Here is a 19861-nt window from a genome sequence, read left to right on the forward strand (position 1 = left end):
GAAAGTTCTAGGCTTTCTGGAAATGCGATATGCGTATTCCGAATTGTCACAGTCTTTAAGAATCAAAACATAAGTCCCTGTGCAGCACTTGGAAAGCATTGCATATTTCACAATTAAACGTAATGTTTAATGTCCCCTAAGTTCAATGTTCCAGAAATTGATTCAAAAATATAAGTTCGCGTAAGTTCAATGCGATACACAACACACGTGAAAATTCAATCGTCGTCGAATAAGTAAGTCCTTATGTGGCACTTAAGAAAAAAACAAAGTTCCAATGTGTAGAAATAACAAAGTTCCAATGTGCAAAAATGTTAAAGTCCCAACACGACACTCGAAGAAAATAAAGTTCCAACGTGTCGAAATGTTAAAGTCCCAACACGACACTCGAAGAAAATAAAGTTTCGATGACAACGTTCCAGTATGTCACCTTAAGAAAATAATAAAGTCTTATCGCGACACTTGGCGAAAATAACTAAGTTCCAATGAGACGCTTCAGAAAAAAACAAAGTTCTTATATGCACTTTAAGAAAAAACAAAGTCCAATCACGACACACGACAAAAAAACAAAGTCCCAATGTGTCAATATGACAAAGTTCCAATACGATGCTCGCAGAAAACAAAGTCCCATTCAGGCACTTCAAGAATATGGCAAAGTCCTGATACAACATTTAGAGAAATACCGAACTTGGATATCGCAGACTGTCGACTAGAAGTTCGACACACACAAGACTTCTCTTGTCACCCGTGTCACAGAGACGGCGGAGTGACAGACACTGAATTCGTAGGTCGGGTGGTCTTCCTTTTATACACGTTCGCATGGAAGTGTCTAGAACTCGGGTACTATCTACCCTTATAACTTCTATAATACTCGGTGGATTTTCTTGAAATCTGAACAGATGATGTCTATTGTAAGGGCCTTTAAGATGGCAGTGTCAAAATAGCGATAAATTAGCTCAAAGATGTACTTTTGAGGACGAGCTGGATCATTACCATATATGGTAGCGGAGAGCTGGCTTACGGCGGCCACGTCACTCGCTGGGTACGTCACTGCGTTCGGCGGGCTGCCTACCTTCCATCTCGCGCGAAGTTCAACAAACATACTTCGAACTTCTGTCGTAGCGGTGTTCCTGGTACAATATAAAGGAAAGGGTGATAGGCTTAAGGTGAAAATTACAGGCCAGTCAGTTTGACATGCATTGTTTGTAAGCTTTGGGAAAGCATTCTTTCTGATTAAATAAGATATGTTTGCAAAATTAATAAATGGTTTGACAGAAAGCAGTTTGGGTTTAGGAAAGGTTATTCCACTGAAGCCCAACTTGTAGGATTCCAGCAAGATATAGCAGGTATCCTGGATTCAGGAGGTCAATTCCACTGTATTGCGATTGACTTATCTAAGGCATTTGATTGGGTAGATAATGGGAGACTTCTGGCAAAGATGAGTGCAATTGGACTTGACAAAGGAGTGACTGAATGGGTGGCTCTGTTTCCAGAAAATAGAACTCGGAGAATTAGGGTAAGTGAAGCTTTATCTGTCCCTGTAAAAATTAAGATGGGAATTCCTCAGGGCAGTATTATTGGACCTTTATGTTTTCTTCTATATATCAATGATATGTGTAAAGAAGTGGAAACAGAGATAAGGCTTTTCGTAGATGATGTTATTCTGTACAGAGTAATAAATAAGTTACAAGATTGTGAGCAACTGCAAAATGACCTCGATAATGTTGTGAGATGGACGGTAGGCAATGGTATGATGATAAACGGGGATAAAAGTCAGGTTGTGAGTTTCACAAATAGGAAAAGCCCTCTCAATTTTAATTACTGCGTTGATGGGGTGAAAGTTCCCTTTGGGGATCATTGTAAATACCTAGGTATAAGTATAAGGAAAGATCTTCTTTGGGGTAATCACATAAATAAGATTGTAAATACAGGGTACATACCTCTGCACATGGTTATGAGAGTACTTAGGGGTTGTAGTAAGGATGTAAAGGAGAGAGCATATTTGTCTCTGGTGAGACCTCAACTTGAGTATGGTCCCAGTGTATGGGACCCTTACCAGGATTACTTGATTCAGGAACTGGAAAAAATCCAAAGAAAAGCAGCTCGATTTGTTCTGGGTGATTTCCGACAAAAGAGGCGCGTCACAAAAATGTTGCAAAGTTTGGGCTGGGAAGACTTGGGAGAAAGGAGACGAGCTGCTCGACTAAGTGGTATGTTGCGAGCTGTCAGTGGAGAGATGGCGTGGGAGGATATCAGTAGACGAATAATTTTGGATGGCGTCTTTAAAAGTAGAAAAGATCACAATATGAAGATAAAGTTGGAATTCAAGAGGACAAATTGGGGCAAATATTCATTTATAGGAAGGGGAGTTAGGGATTGGAATAACTTACCAAGGGAGATGATCAATAAATTTCCAATTTCTTTGTAATCATTTAAGAGATGGCTAGGGAAACAACAGATAGGGAATCTGCCACCTGGGCGACTGCCCTAAATGCAGATCAGTAATGATTGATTGATTGATAGAATATATTAATTATCTTATTGTCGTGTAATCTTTGTGAACTACCCTACACAATATTTCTTTCCTTTCATTTTTATTTTGCACAGAATAACATATATTTTCCCTATTCTTTTCATTATTCAGTAAATGATGGCTGAGGAGTGCAAGTATAGAAACTGTCGGTGTGGCCAGGCATTAAGGAGTATGAGGGAGGAGTTCGAGAGTTTGAGGGAGATAATTAGGATTCATTCAGAGGACAGGAAGGTCTGAAGCCTCCCTCAAACAATGTACAGGATTTAGTAGGTGTAAAGGAGGGATGAGAAAGGAAGGGGAAATTGTACAAGAGAGGTGGTCTAATTTTTTAAGGGGAGGGAGATTGCAGACTAAGGGATCCATTAAGTATCATAATTCAGGACAGGTGTTTGTGAGAAATAAGTACGAGTCACTGCAGGTAGAACAACCGGGGGAAGATGAGGAACAGTGAACTGTTGCTGTGAAGTGTGGAAGTAAAAGAATGGGAAAAGGTAGGAAAGGGAAATATTGAGTAGTGGATAGGAAATGACAGGTGGAACAGGGTCATGGGATGGAGCAAAGGGAGGAGGAAGTAGCTTCTGCAGCTGTCAGGAAAGATAGGACTGACAAAGGGGGGAGGGGATTAAATGATGTTGGTAAGGTTGAGGCTCTGGTTATGGGGGATTTCATTGTTAGACATGTCGGGAATGTGTGTGGAGGAAAGGTACCAGGGTAGAGTGTTATCCAAGAATTACGTTAAGGCAGATGTTGAGGAAAGTAGAAGAGAAGGAGGAGGGAATGGAGAAGGTGGTAGTGTTTCACGTTGGTACTAACAATGTAAGACAAAAAGGTATAAGTACCAACATAGTTGGGGATGTGTGGGACCTGGTAAATGCAGCACGGTTAAAGTTTAAGGAAGAGGAGATTGCTATTAGTGGGATACTGTGTAGGAGGGATACTAACTGGAAGGTAATTGGGGATTTACATGAGAATATGGGGTGGGTATGTGGGGAACTGGGAGTGATATTTCTAGATTCTAAAGGGTGGGTAGGAGATAGGGATCTGCGCTCAGATGGTCTTCACTTAAACCGCAGTGGTACATACAAGTTAGGAAATTTGTTTAGAAGTGTTATAGGGAGGTACATTCAGGAAAACGGTGTGGTCTAGGGAGCGGGCATCTGAAAGTCAAGTAGGGATGACATAAAAATGTTAATGTTGAACTGTAGAAATATCGTAAAGAAAGGAATAGAACTAATTTAATAGACATATACTTACCAGATATTGTCAAAGGAGTTGAAAAATGGCTAAGAAATGATATCATGGATTCAGAAATTTTCTCAAGGAACTGGAGCGCGTATCGTAGAGATAGGATAGGAATGGTAGGTGGGGGAGTACTCATACTGGCGAAAGAATTATTTGTAAACTACGAACACGTTAAAGATGACAAATATGAAATTCTAGGTGTAAGGCTCATTTTTAAATATGATAGCAACTTGATGCTTTCGAGCGTACACACCAGAAAAGGGCAGCGCAGACGCCGATTCAGAATTATTTTATAAGATAATCAGCTATGTCGGAAAGGATAAGGAAAGGAACGTGACTGTAGCGGGTGATCTCAATTTACCAAATGTCAACTGGGAAGGTAATACGAACGACAGAAGGCATGACCAACAAATGGCAAATGAGTTAATACGGGAAGTGCATCTGATTCAGAAAGTGATGGAACCAACTATAGGGAAGAATATTCTGGATGTGGTGCTGGTAAAACCAGATGAGCTCTATAGAGAAACCGAAATAATATATGGTATTAGTGATCACGGAGCTGTTTTTGTGGTAGTTAAATATAAATGTGAAAGAAAGGAAGATATTACAATTAGGAATATTAGGCAGTACCATATGGCTGATAAAACAGGCATGAGGGAGATTTTAAAAAATAACTATAATCGGTGGAAAACGATAAATAAAAATGTAAATAGATTCTGGGATGGGTCTAAATCAATTGTTCAGAAACGTGATAATAGGTTTGTACCTTTAAGGGGAGGTGGTACACCCTATCTTGGCAATGTTAAATTGTCCATATTCAAAAGTTTTTTCATACGAAACTATGAAGCTTAGAATGGTGAAACTTGGTATGGCTCAAAAGGAATGTTTATTGTATATACTGACAATTTTATAACTTCATCTAACCTCACACATAGCAGAAACATATTTTTTTAACTTTACTGCTAAAAATCATTGCTTTATGTGAAGTGTTATACTCAATAACTTTGGAACTATTTGAGTTAGAGGCATAAAATAATGTCAGTATGTTCATCAAACACAGTAAAATAGCTGGTAAAAATTTCATTTATCTGGATTAAATATATACTGAGAAAAATACCTGAATATCTTTAAAAATTATACCTTCGGAAAAATTGAATTAAAGTTACACACTGCCTAATGCATCCCTGGTCCATATTCTGGATCATCTGGATCATCACAGTCATTTTCCCTTGCTCTCTTCCTGTTCCTGCTCATTACCCTGTTTCTCTGGATCACCATATCGGCCTGTAAGTCAGCCTTTCTCACTCGCTCTGTATCAATTTCACTACAAATTTGTCGCATTTTTTCTGCCAGGATTAATTCCTAAATTTTCCAGCACTATCATCTATCCGTGGATACGACTGTAAATCTGCCAAGCATACAACAAGTGAATGCCCAAAAGGAAAAGACGAAATTCAGCAGAAGAATAGACACAATCTAATTGCCCTCATCGACACTTCTTGAACAATCTAGTTGAGCTAGGCATCCTAAAAAAATACTTCTTTACTTTTTGTTTACTTTCCACAACAGGACGTGTTCAAAACAACAGCCATGACACAAAACAAAAGACAAGCGCCACCCGCCAATCCGCAACACTTGTACCAACCCTAGAACGAGAGTACATGCCGTGAAATTCAATTTTTTTTAAAAAAAATGCGGCAAAACTATATCTGTTATACAAAAAGTGGGCGTGTCCACAGCTGTCAGAGTGACATTTAAATGGCATTTGAGACCTTACGGGATGGCTTGTTCAAAATAAACAAGCAGTACATTATAAAATAAGGTCTAAACTATCAAAAAATATGAAAAACGAAAAAAGTGTTTTTTGGACATGAAAAGGTGTACCACCTCCCCTTAAAGGTGGTAAGGAATTTTAAAGTTCCAATATATTATAACAGAGAAATAAAGAGACTAAGAAGGAAGTAAATGTAAAGAATGTAAAGAATGTAAAAGTAAAGAAATAGAGTTAGATATGGCTGTGGAAGTAAGGAGAAATTGAACTTACTTACTATGAAATTGAATCTAGCATAGAAGTCAGGTAAGAATAACATGATGGCAAGCATAATTGGAAGTCATACAAATTTTAGTGAAAAATGGAAGGGTATATATGGGTACTTTAAGGCAGAAACTGGTTCCAAGTAGTATATTCTAGGAATCGTTAATGAACAAAGGGAGTGTGTGTGCGTGGATCTTCAAAAGGAGACGTATTCAGTCGGCAGTATGTAAAGATTGTTGGTTACAAGGATAATGTCCAGATAGAAGAGGTGACTAAGGCTAAAGAAGTATTAAAATTAACCTGTGACAACGATGACATTTACAGTAAGCTACAAAAGTTGAAAAATGGAAAAGCAGTTGGAATTGATAAGGTTTTGGCGGATATACTAAAGACAATGGTTTGGGATGTAGTACCATATCTGAGGTACTTATATTGTTATTGTTTGCATGAAGGAGCTATACAAAATGAATGGGGAGTTGCTACAGTAGCCCCTGTGTGACAGATATGTTGGATTGACGAACTGAATGCTGTAGCACACATGTTGCATTAATAAACATCGATGATTATTGGTTCTGCACGTGATTAGGCCAACGAGTCATTTACCAATATTACACGTAGTAAAACGTTTATTACAATTGTACATTATTAACAATGTGCACAAAACAATTACACGTTAAACAATAAAATTAAATGCCTGGATGGCTATCGATTAATTTTGAGGGCATGTGACCGTGAATGCGTGTCTAGACGACATGTAGTCGCAGATTCAATTCTGTGTTCTGTAGTTGCCGGACATTCTGGTCACTCAAACGAGACGCGGACAAGAGCACGCTCTGTATACATTTTCTAAGAGGACGAAACATTCTCCCATCTGTTGATTGCATTCAATCGAAATAAAATACAGTTTCAATGAACGTAACACAAACATAAAACGAAAATGTCATCAGAATACAAATACACAAAAAAATGTTGCACTTAAATGAACTTCAGTCACTAATTAATTAACGTAGATAAAATGAAACAGAACTGTACACTGATATGCAGGTTGATGCGTTGTTTTCTTTTGTTTTATTAACAGCTGCATAATGAAAGTTTTTGAATTGTTCATCTTGTTAAATGACTGTACAACATAAACGCAAATACAGCTGACATGGCGTATGGCTTTTAGTGCCGGCTGTGCCCAAGGGCAAGTTCGGCTCGCCAAATGCAGGTCTTTTGATTTGACTCCCGTAGGCGACCTGCGCGTCGTGATGAGGATGAAACGGTGATGAAGACGACACATACACCCATCCCCAGTGCCAGCGGAATTCACCAATCATTGTTAAAATTACCCACTCTGCCTGGAATCGAACCCGGGACCCCTGTGGCCAAAAGCAGAACGCTAACCACTTAGCCATGGAGCCGGACACAAATACAACTATATACACCAATCAATTCACTGACACTGTAAGGAACCACATAGTCATTATAAAAAACACTACTCTATGGGAAGGGGACACAATTTCACAATTGGTCTCTTGAAATTTCGATGTAGAGTTTTTATGGTTACTGATTGCACAAGTCCATCGGAACCTGGGTGTAGTTCCTCGACCACACCTAGTTTCCACTGAAGCGGGGGTAAAGTGTCCTCCTTGATAACCGCCACTGCTCCAAGTTGTATACTGGGTTGCTGGGAGGCCCACTTTGGCCTGTTTTTTAGGTGGTTTAAGTATTCCTTATGTCATCTGGTCCAAAATTGTTGCACCATTTGCTGCAACCGTTTCCATGCTGAATGTTTATTGCTAGGTACAAGAGTCAGTTTGGATTCAGGAAAGGAATTTAAACCGTTTCCAGTAAGGAAATGACCTGGAGTTAATGGCTGAGGGTCAGCATTATCTGAAGATAGGACTGTACGTGGACGAGAATTTAAACATGCTTCAATTTGTGTGAGCACAGTACTAAGCTCTTCAAATGTTAGCTATGAATTTCCAACAACTTGATTCAAATGGTATTTAACTGACTTAATGCCAGTTTCCCATAATCCTCCAAAATGGGGCGAACGAGGTGGAATGTAATGCGAGTTGATACCCTTGTTTGCCAGATTGCTTGCAACTTCCTCTTGATGCTGCTGTGATGCCATGAATTGGTGAAGATCTTTTAATTCTGTATCAGCTCCATTAAACGCAGTAGCATTGTCACTGTAGATATCTGCGGGCTATGAAACGGCGAAGTGCGGCTTAAAAGGCGTCTGTGGTAAGACTGCTGACTACTTCCAAATGTACAGCCTTTGTCGTGAAGCAAACACATAGTGCGAGGTATGGCTTGTTAATTGGGCGAAGTAGAACTGGACCTCCATAATCAATGCCACAGACACTGAATGCACGTGCTGGTTGAACTCTATGCTCAGGATAGTCAGCCGTGAGTTGATGACTATTTACGCCTTTCAATTTGTAACATGTTACGCATTTGTGCACTTGCTTTCTGACTACGTTTCTGTCATTCAGAATCCAATAACGTTGACGAAGGGTTGCTAACAACAATTCTGGTCCCGCATGAGCCTGTTGTAAGTGTTCATGTTTGACAATTAGGGTCGTCAAGTGATGTTTTGATGGTAATAAGATTTGGTGTTTTGTTGAGAATGGGAGTAACGTGTCCTTCATCTACCACGTGCGTACATTATCATGTAGAATTTGACAGAGATTTTTCAGCTGAATCTTCCTTGATACAATGCCTTCCTTCTGCAATTTCTTGATTTCTTCACTGAATGACTCCGCCTGAGCTATGCGAATCCATGATATTAATGATGACTGAAGTTCTTGAACTGACAACGGTCCCAATCGTTTATTGTTTTACTGTTTGGAGTTGTGAATGTATCTGCTGCAATACGCCAGAACTCTCTGTAGTTTTGTCAGCGAAGAAAATATTTCGATGATGTCATTGCCTTTAGTGACAAATAATATTGCTACTGCTCGCTGTTCCAATGCGGTGCGACAACTTTCATCGATGACTAGGGGCTGTGGCAGGTTGTGCTGATGTGCTGACAAACATGATGTACTTGACCACTACAATGTTGTAACTCTTGAGAATCACCTCCTCGAGAAATTAAATCTGCAGGGTTTTGATGAGATGAAACTTGATGCCAATCTTTGATATTAGTTAACAGCTGAATTTCTGCCACCCTGTTGGCTACAAATGTTTTCCAACGCGACGAAGGAGAAGTAAACCATGATTTTTAAAATGGTATAATCTGTCCACAAATGAGTTTCATTAATTTCAAGATTTAAAATTGGAATGGGTTTTTGATGTAATTGTGTCAGCAATGCAGCTGCAAGCAATTCAAGACGAGGGAGTGTAACTCGTTTGACTAGAGCCACTTTGGAGTTTGAGCACAACAACTTGACACTTATTTCCCCCTGCTGGTTGACAGATCGAAGGTAGATGCAAGCTCCATATGCTATTTGAGAGGCGTCTGGAAAAACATGCACTTGAATGTTACAACACACACCTGCTCCTAAAGCATGCCTATCCACCTTAATGTTTTCAATGTGCATTAAATGGTTCTAAAGCACCTTCCATTCCGCGGCTAAGTATTCAGGTAATGTTTGATCCCAATCAAGTTTGTTTAACCACAATTTTTGCGAAACATTTTGTAGGTTATTTCTAACGGGCTGATGAGTCCTAATGGATCAAAAATTGAAGCTACTGTTGATGTAGTGGTGCGTTTTGTAATGTTACTGTTCCCTGGAATGTGTTTGGTTCTGTTTCCTACTAGGAATTTGTCTAACGTAGCATGCCATGTTAATCCTAAAGCTTGTATGGTGTCACCATAATGAAACGGGAAAGATAAGTTCATTTCTCTGTCTTCAGGTGGAACAGCAGCAAGTATAGGTTGATGATTTAAGCACAATTTCCTGATGGGTAAACAGCCTTTATTGAGTAAGGCTATGAGTTCACTTTGCAATTGTAATGCTTCAGCGATGTTGGACGCTCCACACAGGGCATCGTCAACATAAAAATCCCTTTGTAAAACCGTTGATGCCAGTGGAAATGAAAATGCTTCATATTCTGCCAATTGTTTGATGCACTGTGTTGCCAAATATGGAGCTGAAGCTTTGCCATACGTGACAGCTAACAGTTCGAAAGTCTTGATAGCTGTTTGTGGCAATTCCCTCCAAATAAGTCTTTGCAACCGGGTATCATTTTTCATGAACCCGAACTTTTCTGTACATTTTGTGATGTCTCTCGTAAATGCAATGTTGTGTGTCCTGAAACTCAACACAGTGGAGTAAAGTTCTTGCTGTATAGTAGGCCCTACTAACAATGTATCAATAAGCGATACTCCAGTAGTGGTTTTGGCTGATGCGTCAAAAACTACTCTGACTGATGTAGTTGTTACAAGTGATAAGCTTTAACAGCTTCATTTCAAGTAATACTAATCCCGTATTGACTATAATCAATCAATGAATATTCAAGATAAACTTAAATATTATAATTAAGCGGTCCGCCTATTCAATACAACTTTTTGACAATTAATTTAAATTTTAAATTGTCAAAAATGTTAATGTGTCTTTCCAATTTTAATATTTATTTCTGATATATTAATATTAATTTATTTTTAGCTGATGATGTCCCTTAGGGGACGAAACATGTCCTAGATATTAATAAATTATATATTGTATTGAATAGGGGGACAGCTTAATTTTAATATTTAAGTTTATCTTGAATATTCATTGATTGATGTAGTTGTGCTTTGTTTAAATACTGCATGGTGTGGCAAGTAATAATATTCATAATAATTTGTTACACGTAGGCCTACCTCCCTCATGTGAGATAGCTGTTCCTACTTGGACATGAAGTTCGCATACTGTTCATGCAATACTGGATTTTTCTTGAATTTTGCTTCTAGTTGGTTAAATCGTTGTGTTACCATATCACGAGAATTGCCCAAGGATGAGCGAGTTTCTGTACAAGGTGACCTGACAACGAATCTTCCTTCAGGAGTGCGTGTGGTGTTATTCTTGAAGTAATGTAAACACTGTTGTTCTTCCTGAGTTTTAGGTTTTGTGTGCAATTCTTCTATTTTCCAAATTTTAGGAAGTTGCGTGTCGAGTTGATCTTCCTTTTTGTCTGTGTTGCATGCGGGATGGCTGTTCGACTGAGAGCATTTACCAGAAATTATCCAACCCAGATGAGTGTCCTGCAAACCCGGATAATCGCCTGCACGTTTCTTTCCCATCTGTCTTTGAAATGTTAAAAACAGCCCTGCACCAATGATTAAATCTACCATGCCTGGGCTGTAGAATTTAGAATCAGCTAGTGTGATGATGTCACTAGGTAGGTTCCACGATTTGAAACCTAACTCCATGATGGCAGGAACTACTAAACAATTTATGTTAGTGTTAAACTCTGATGCTGTGGACTGGAGGTGAACATATCTGTTGTTTTCCTAGCTTTTTCTTAAATGATTTCAATTACATTGGATATTAATTGAACATCTCCCTTAGTAAGTTATTCCAATCCCTAACTCCCCTTCCTGTAAATGAATATTTGCCCCAATTTGTCATCTTGTGTTCCAACTTTATCTTCATAAACTGATCTTTCCTACTTTCAAAGACGCCACTCAAATTTATTCGTCTACTAACGTAATTCCACGCCATTTCTCCGCTGACAGCTCGGAACATACCACTCAGAAGGATCAGCTCGTCTCCTTTCACCCAAGACTTCCCAGCCAAAACATTGAAACATTTTTGCAACGCTATCCTTTTGTCGGAAATCACCCAGAACAAATCGAGCTGCTTTTCTTTGGACTTTATCCAGTTCTTGAATCAAGTAATCCTAGTGAAGGCCCCATACGCTGGAACCATACTCTAGTTGGGTTCTTACCAGAGACTTATATGCCCTCTCCTTTACAGCCTTACTACAGCACCTAAATACCCTCATAACTATGTGCAGAGATCTGTACCCTTTATTCACAATCATATTTATGTGACTACCCCAATGAAGATCTTTCCTGATATTAACACTTAGATACTCTCAATGGTCTCCAAAGCGAACTTTCAACCCTTCAACGCAGTTATTGAAACTGAGAGGACTTTTGCTATATGTGAAACCTACAACCTGACTTTTAACCCCGTTTATCATCTTACCATTGCCTACTGTCCATCTGACAACATTATCGAGGTCATTTTGCAGTTGCTCACAATCGTCACATATTTATTACTCTGTAAAGAATAACATCATCTGCAAAAGCCCTTATCTCTGATTCCACTTCTTTACACATATCATTGATATATATATATAAACATAAAGGTCCAATAATACTGCGTTGAGGAATTCCCTTCTTAATTATTACAGGGTCAGATAAAGCTTCGCCTACTCTAATTCTCTGAGATCTATTTTCTAGGAATACAGCACTCTGATGTTTTATGTGATGCTTTAAGACAATTTAAACAGAGTTTGTTATCACGAGCATATTGAATGCGATTTGACACTGTTAACTTGAGTAATGCTTCACATACAAAATGTCCTGGTGCATGACCTTGTTTACAATAAGAGCACTGATTGTTAATGCTTGCAACATGTGTATAGGACGACAGTTTTTTCATGTGTGAGCTTTCTTTACAACCGCGCACCTTGACTTGGCTGACAGATGTTTGCACGCTTTCAAGGACTTAGCAGCGATGTTCAATATAAGATGTTAATTGTTTGAAGGAGGAATTTTTTGTTAGCGTTTGCTTCTAGTTCCCAGCCCCTTCTGGTTTCATAATCAAGATGATCAACAATATGTTGTGACAATATTACTTCTTCAAGAGGAGTTTATAATTCCAATGCTTTAAGTGCTTGTAAGTTGCTTGAGAATATGCCGATAAGTTGCCTGAGGTCTTAACCGGTTTCATTCTCCACTGTTGCAATGTTTAAGATTTCTCTAACATGCTTTGCTGCTATAAGTCTCTTATTTTGAAACCGACCACATAATAGGTTCCAAGCTACCGTATAGTTTGTTTCAGTAGTTGGAAGGTTCTGAATTAATGCTTTAGCTGAACCCTGAACTGCTCCTAGTAAGTAGTGAAATTTCTGAATGGATGCTAGACTGGAATTTTCATGCACCAGTAGTTTGAAAATATCGTCAAACTACATCCAATATTCATAGTCACCACTAAACATGGGTAGTTTAATAGCGGGTAATTTAATGTTGATATTTTCGTGCGGCGAATGCGAAGTGTTACTTGTAGTACTACCGGCATTTTCGTGTTGGTCTGGCGACAATAATACCAGCATTTCTGCCTTCAAACTGTGCACATATCATCTACTTCATCTCTAGCTACACCATGATCTCGTTTACTATCTTCCACCTCCAGCTGAGATTGATCTAAATCATGTTAGTTTTCTAAATCAATAAATCAAGATAAATCAATATCTGACCCTAATGTCTTCTAGGTTTTGAGTAGTGTCGTAATTTTCGACGAAGGTTTTGATTTTTGTGATTCTACCTTTCAGATAACCCCATTGTCCGACTCGTTGGCTGAATGATCAGCGTACTGGCCTTCGGTTCAGAGGGTCGCGGGTTCGATTCCCGGCCTGGTCGGGGATTTTAACCTTCATTGGTTAATTCCAATGGCCCGGGGACTGGGTATTTGTGCTGTCCCCAACATTCCTGCAACTCACACACCACACATAACACTATCCTCCATCACAATAACACGCAGTTACCTACGCATGGCAGATGCCACCCACCCTCATCGGAGGGTCTGCCTTACAAGGGCAGCACTCGGCTAGAAATAGCCACACGAAGTTATTATTATTAGATAACCCCATTGCTTGATCAGCTCACACAAATGTATATAATGCAAGGAAAAGGTAATTAAAAAGAATCTGACCTTGTAAACTGAAGAGTCCCACGTTGCATTGTATGATGTTTCCACTACCTGCGGATGTTTCACACGCGTTTCACTTTTACCGTGTAATGTCGAGCCCGGAAATGGAACAAAAATGTTGGATTGACGAACTGAATGCTGTAGCACACATGTTGTATTACTAAACAACGATGATTACTCTGGTAGTGGACTGTAGTTTGGTTATGCACGTGATGAGACCATATGGCCGAGTCATTCACCAATATTAAACGTAATATTACTTTTTATTACAATTATACATTATTAACAAATACACAAAACTATTTGCACGTTAACCCTTTCCTGGCCAGTGGGTGATATAATTCCCACTAAATTTTTTCCCCTACTGGGCCACTGGGTGACATGATTCCCACATTTAATTTTGCTGCAATCTTGTGTGGACATCAGAAAATATAGAAAATAATTCTGCTCTGGCATATTTGCAGTTTCTAAGTGGGTGGACGTGTTTTTTCATATATGTACAGTGTAATGGCTGCCAGGAACGTGCATTTTTGGGAAATAAAGTGATTTTCTGCACCAGAAAGGTGGATCTTAGTAATTTTAAGCTATTTACGTTATCATAAATTATTTTGTAGCGCTTCAGACATAGATTTTTTGTCTGGGTACGGGCAAATAAATAGTATTTATGTAAAGGTGAAACACAAGCTCTTCATCTTGCCATGATTATTCATCTCCAGAATTTTTTATTTTTTATTATGTTACTGAGTTCCAGAACTTTAATGAAAAATAACATATAATGTATTAGTAGCTAGTTTCGTGACAAATAAATGAGTTCAGATTACCTTTCCATTTATAATTGTGGATGTATTATTCGTTTGGCTTTCACTTTGTACATCCCTTATTCTACCTTAAATAATGGTTACAGCTGTTTTCATTGTAAATTATTTATACTTCTGTGTGGTATAAGATGAATGCACATATTCACATTCTATGTCCTGATTTGTGTGTGCTAGCGTTTGGTTATTGGGAAGTATAGTTACCGCATTTGTGTCACTTAGGCATTCTGACAGCCATTGAGATATATAATTCCCATATTCTTTTTATCACAGTTCCAGTGTTTAGCTTGCAAAAATTCATTTCATAAATAATTTGGCCAGGAAAGGGTAAAAAAAAGGAAATGCCTGGATGGCTATCGATTAAGTTTGTGGCCATGTGGGCATGAATGCGTGTCTAGACGACATGTTGTCGCTGGTCAAGACTGTATTCTGTAGTTGCCGGAAACCAGATGCATTATGGTCACTCAAACGAGACGCTGACAAGAGCGCGCTCTGTATACATTTTGTAAGAGGACGAGGGGTGATAAACTTACAGGCCAGTCAGTTTGACGTGCATTGCATGTAAGCTTTTTGAAAGCCTTCTTTCTGATGATGTTAGACATGCTTGCAAAAGGCAGTTAGTGCTTAGGAAAGGTTTTTCCACTGAAGCTCAACCTGTAGGATTCCAGCAAAATATAGCAGATATCATGGATTCAGGAGGTCAAATGGACTGTAACGCGATTGACCTGTCTAAGGCATTTGATAGGGTGAATCATGGGAGACTACTGGCAAAAATGAGTGCAATTCGACCTGACAGAAGAGCGACTGAATGGGAGGCTAGGTTTATAGAAACTAGAACTCAGAAAATTAGAGTAGGTGAAGCTTTACCTGTCCCTGTAATAATTAAGCGGGGAATTCCTCAAGGCAGTGTTAATGGAGCTTTATATTTTCTTATATATATCAATGATATGTGTATAGAAGTGGAATCAGGGATAAGGGCTTTTGCAGATGATGTTATTCCTTACAGAGTAATAAATATGTGACAAGATTGTGAGCAACTGCAAAATGATCTCGATAATGTTGTCAGATGGACAGTAGGCAATGGTAAGATGATAAACGAGGTTAAAAGTCAGGTTGTTAGTTTCTCATACAGGCAAAGTACTCTCAGTTTTAATTACTGCGTTGAAGGGTTGAAAGTTCGCTTTGGAGACCATTGAGAGTATCTAGGTGTTAATATAAGGAAAGATCTTCAGTGGGGGTAATCACAGAAATATGATTTTGAATAAAGGGTACAGATTTCTGCACATGGTTATGAGGGTATTTAGGGGCTGTAGTAAGCATGTAAAGGAGAGGGCATATAAATCTCTGGTAAGATCCCAACTAGAGTATGGTTCCAGTGTATGGGGTCCTCACTAGGATTACTTGATTCGAGAACTGGAGAAAGTCCAAAGGAAAGCAGCCCGATTTGTTCCGGGTGATTTCCGACAAAAGAGTAGCGTTACAAAAATGTTTCAATGTTTGGGCTGGGAAGACTTGGGTGAAAGGAGACGAGCTGCTCGACTAAGTCGTATGTTCCGAGTTGTCAGTGGAGAGATGGCGTGGAGTGACATCAGTAGAGGAATAAATTTGAGTGGTGTTTTTAAAAGTATGAATGATCACAATAAGAAGATAAATTTTGAACTCAAGGGGAAAAATTGGGGTAAATAATCGTTCATATGAAGGGGATTTAAGGACTGGAGTAATTTACCAAGGGAGATGTTCAATACATTTCCAATATCTTAGCAATCATTTAAGAAAAGGCTAGGAAAATCACGGATAGGTAATCCACCACCTGGGCGACTGCCCTAAATACAGATCAGTAGTGATTGATTATTTTTTCTTAATGTGTTGGCTAATTTGTCGCTCATTAATCTGGTTTCCCACCAATCTATAAAGTGTACTTGATTTACTGTACACCCCTTTACATGGAATTTTTAGTACCCAAAGGAATAGACCATTAAAATTAATTCCCCAAAATACCACACAAAAATTAAAAAACAAAACAAGAATCTACTTAAAGAACTTTCCCCTCAGTTCGCGTAAAACTGGCATGTAAGCTCTGCTGAGCTTATCTTTACTGTTTGCATGAATTATATTAGGTAAGAGTATAGTCTTTCTCGGGAGGTGATTCGAACCTCCATGGATCCATCGTCTGGGTTTTAGTCACCAATATGATTGTCTTGGATCTTGTTGATGGCTCCCGACTTCTTCATTATCCTGGCATAGTAGCCCTGGATTTCTTGCTACGCACAGTCACAGTTATTGGAATTCATCAGTACAGAACCCCTTAAAATACTCGTAGTATTTCCAATATAATTTCACCCCTTTACTACTAGAAATTACTATATGGCGTATCTTTAACTCTCGCTGCTCATCTTATTTACTTGCGCTCGTCTCTTCGTGGGTTCCAAAGTTTATAGCATACACAATAGGAAATGTTTCGCGCAGACAGCTTGGGGCAGTTAAAATGATTGACAAGTTTATAACACGCACCAAGGAGATGGTTCACGTGTGAAGGAACTATCACTGAGTCAGAGCGTACTGTCAATAATAGCTTGTGACAAATCACTCCGATAATCTTGGAAATGCCGGTGAGGTATTACGCTATGCAGGTGGTTAGCATATTCCAATAAGTTTTGATCGTAGTTTTATGATAATCGATCGTACAATTTCTTGTTATGAACTCCTTGTCGTTTGCTCGTTCGAGTCAACCGGGGGGAATTCCCTGGTAAACAACTAGTCGGCAGATGGTGGAGTGGAAACTCCTTTGTGCACATGCTATTTCTACTGCGTAATTTGTATAAATCAATAACACTTAGTACATGTCGCCTGCTGAAATTTTCTTGTGAATTACACTGACTTAGCAAATATCCTGAGATAGTCACCTAATAGCGTGTGGGGCCTCCTCTGGTCCTGCGAACTGCAGTGAGACGCCGTGGAAGTGAGTCAACAAGTCCCTGGTAGTCCTCTGGACGAAGCTGACACCAAGTCGTTTGCAGAGCGGCCGCCAATGCTGCTCTGTTCGTGGGTTGAGGATCCATGGCACGGAGCCTGCGTTCCAGGACATCCCAGATATGCTCGATAGGGTTCATATCGGGGCTCATGGGTTGCCATGGCAGTCGTTGGACCTCCGCTGCATGTTCCTGGAACCATTCCCGGGCGACATGGGAGCGATGTGGCGGTGCGTTATCATCTTGAAACACCGCAGACCCGTCTGGGCGCTGGAAGGCCAAAAATGGGTGGATATGGTCTCCGAGCAGCTCAACATACCGCGTACCATTCAAAGTATCTTCCTGAACAACTAGGGGACCCATTCCATACCAGGAAAATGTACCCCAGACCATAACAGAGACACCAGCGCCCTGGACCACACCTTCGAGGCTGGCTGGATCCATCGCTTCATGTGGTCTGCGCCATACACGGTGCCTCCCATCGGCATGGTGCAGTTGAAATCGTGATTCGTCGGACCATATCACGTTAACGCCATTGTTCCAGTGTCCATCCTTGGTGACTGGCGACAAATGCGCGTCGTTGTGTCCGATGACGTTGGGTTAACAGTGTGCGGCGCTGGCTTCCATACCCCATAGAACCCATGTTTCTACGGGTTGTTCACTGGGAGACGTGTCTAGCACGGCCTATGTTGAATTGAGCCTCGATTTGTTGCACGGTTGCCCGTCTGTCACCAGTGACAATCCGTCTCAGATGTCGCCGGTCGCGGTCATCGAGGGTGGCTGGACGGCCGGTCGTTCGTCTGTTGTCGACGGTGACACCCGCATTCAACCATTCACGATACACCCTGGACACTGTTGACCGTGTGAAGCCAAATTCCCGCACCACTTCCGAAATCACACTTCCCATCCGACGGGCACCGACCACCATACCCCGTTCGAACGGTGTCAGCTTGCGACGACGTTCCGTGTTACACCTGTCACATGCACAGCCACTGCTCACAAGGTCTCCTATACAACTGCGCATCAGTGCTCCGCTATGCCATGGCATTTGCTCAGTCAGTGTATACTGATGAACTTTGTGACTTTTGTTTCTTTGATTAATATCCAGATCTACACAGTGTGAATGTAATGGGCTGGCGGTCCTTATAGCAACCATTCTTCCGGGGAGGTCACATGGTCTGTGTTTGACCTCAGGCATTTTCTACCCCTCTCTCGCAATCTCGTGCTATCTCACTCCCCCGTGGGTGTATGCTTAGCTTCCCACATCACTCTTTGTCTCCGCGCGGCTTAAACGCTAAAACATGATGTTAAAATATGAAATTCATGCAAGGGGGTGGCTGGTTCGAGCCTCTGACAGGGCACAGTATGAGAACAAGCCATAGGTATAAAATATCTTCAAACAAAGAAGTGAGTACTCACGTGTTGTTGGTGAAGAGTGCACTCGCAGGCAGCATGTTGAAGGAGAAGCACAGTCCATCGTCTGTCATCAAGGGCTGAAAGTAACCCTTCCTCCCCCACTTCGGGTCATTGTTGTACAAGGCGTAGTTGATAGTTTGTACTAGGGTTGGCGCCAACTGGAAGCATAATGCGGGTGCGTAATGATGAAGTGGAAATGATATAAATAATAACAGTTTTCATATACAGCCTCAATGGGTGTGACGCCTGTCACCCGGCGGCCCCGGGTTCGATTCCCGGCTGGTTCAGGGGTTTTTAATTGTAAATGATTAATATCCCTGGCCTGTTTGTGTCGTCCTTAACTCACATTCAACACTCTACACTTCCTCCATTCCAATTACACTCAAGTTCGTGTCACATGATGCAAGTAGGGACAAACGATCTCTATAGGTCGACTCTCCGAACAAATAACATTCTTTTTAAAACATCTCTGGCGCTACCGGGAATCGAACCCTGGCCTGCGGTGGCGCAGAGCTGATAGTTACGAAAGGGGGGCTTTGGACACTTGAACTTCGTCATAAAGCAATGATCACCACCAATACGCTATATTATCAGTTACGAAATATGTTTAATCGAATAAAAATGTTCAAATACTTGTAAAGCAGTACCATTTAGTTCACTCCGCTCGACATATGGCGAGACAAAAACTTCTGTCATTTGTTTAAAAGTACATTGTTTTACGTCGCACCGACAGAGATAGGAGTGGGCTTTAGTGAAGGTTCAGTCTCAGCATTTGCCTGGTGTGAAAATGGGAAACTACGGAAAATCATCTTCATGGCTGCCGACAGTGGGGTTGAAACCCACTATTTTCTGAATACTGGATACTGGCCGCACTTAAGCGATTGGACCTATCGAGATGGGTATTATAAAAGTCATTCACAGGATAGGTACATTCAAAATGTCTTATAGCGGCTTTATAACATAAACACATTTCTACATATTTATTAAGAGTGAGTATTAAA

At 40.2% G+C, this 19861-nt stretch overlaps 1 protein-coding gene across 1 annotated transcript in view; it reads right to left on the bottom strand.

Moving 5' to 3' along the window:
• LOC136864950 (pickpocket protein 28) overlaps window positions 1–19861 on the bottom strand; it is a 434926-nt gene that overhangs the window by 204645 nt on the left and 210420 nt on the right. Inside the window, exon 5 of the mRNA XM_067142357.2 lies at window positions 18864–19018. Within this exon, the coding sequence (XP_066998458.1) occupies window positions 18864–19018 (155 nt within the window). The remainder of the gene's footprint in view (window positions 1–18863; window positions 19019–19861) is intronic.

Source organism: Anabrus simplex, chromosome 2, assembly GCF_040414725.1.
Source record: "Anabrus simplex isolate iqAnaSimp1 chromosome 2, ASM4041472v1, whole genome shotgun sequence".
Classification (NCBI taxonomy): Eukaryota; Metazoa; Arthropoda; class Insecta; order Orthoptera; family Tettigoniidae; genus Anabrus; species Anabrus simplex.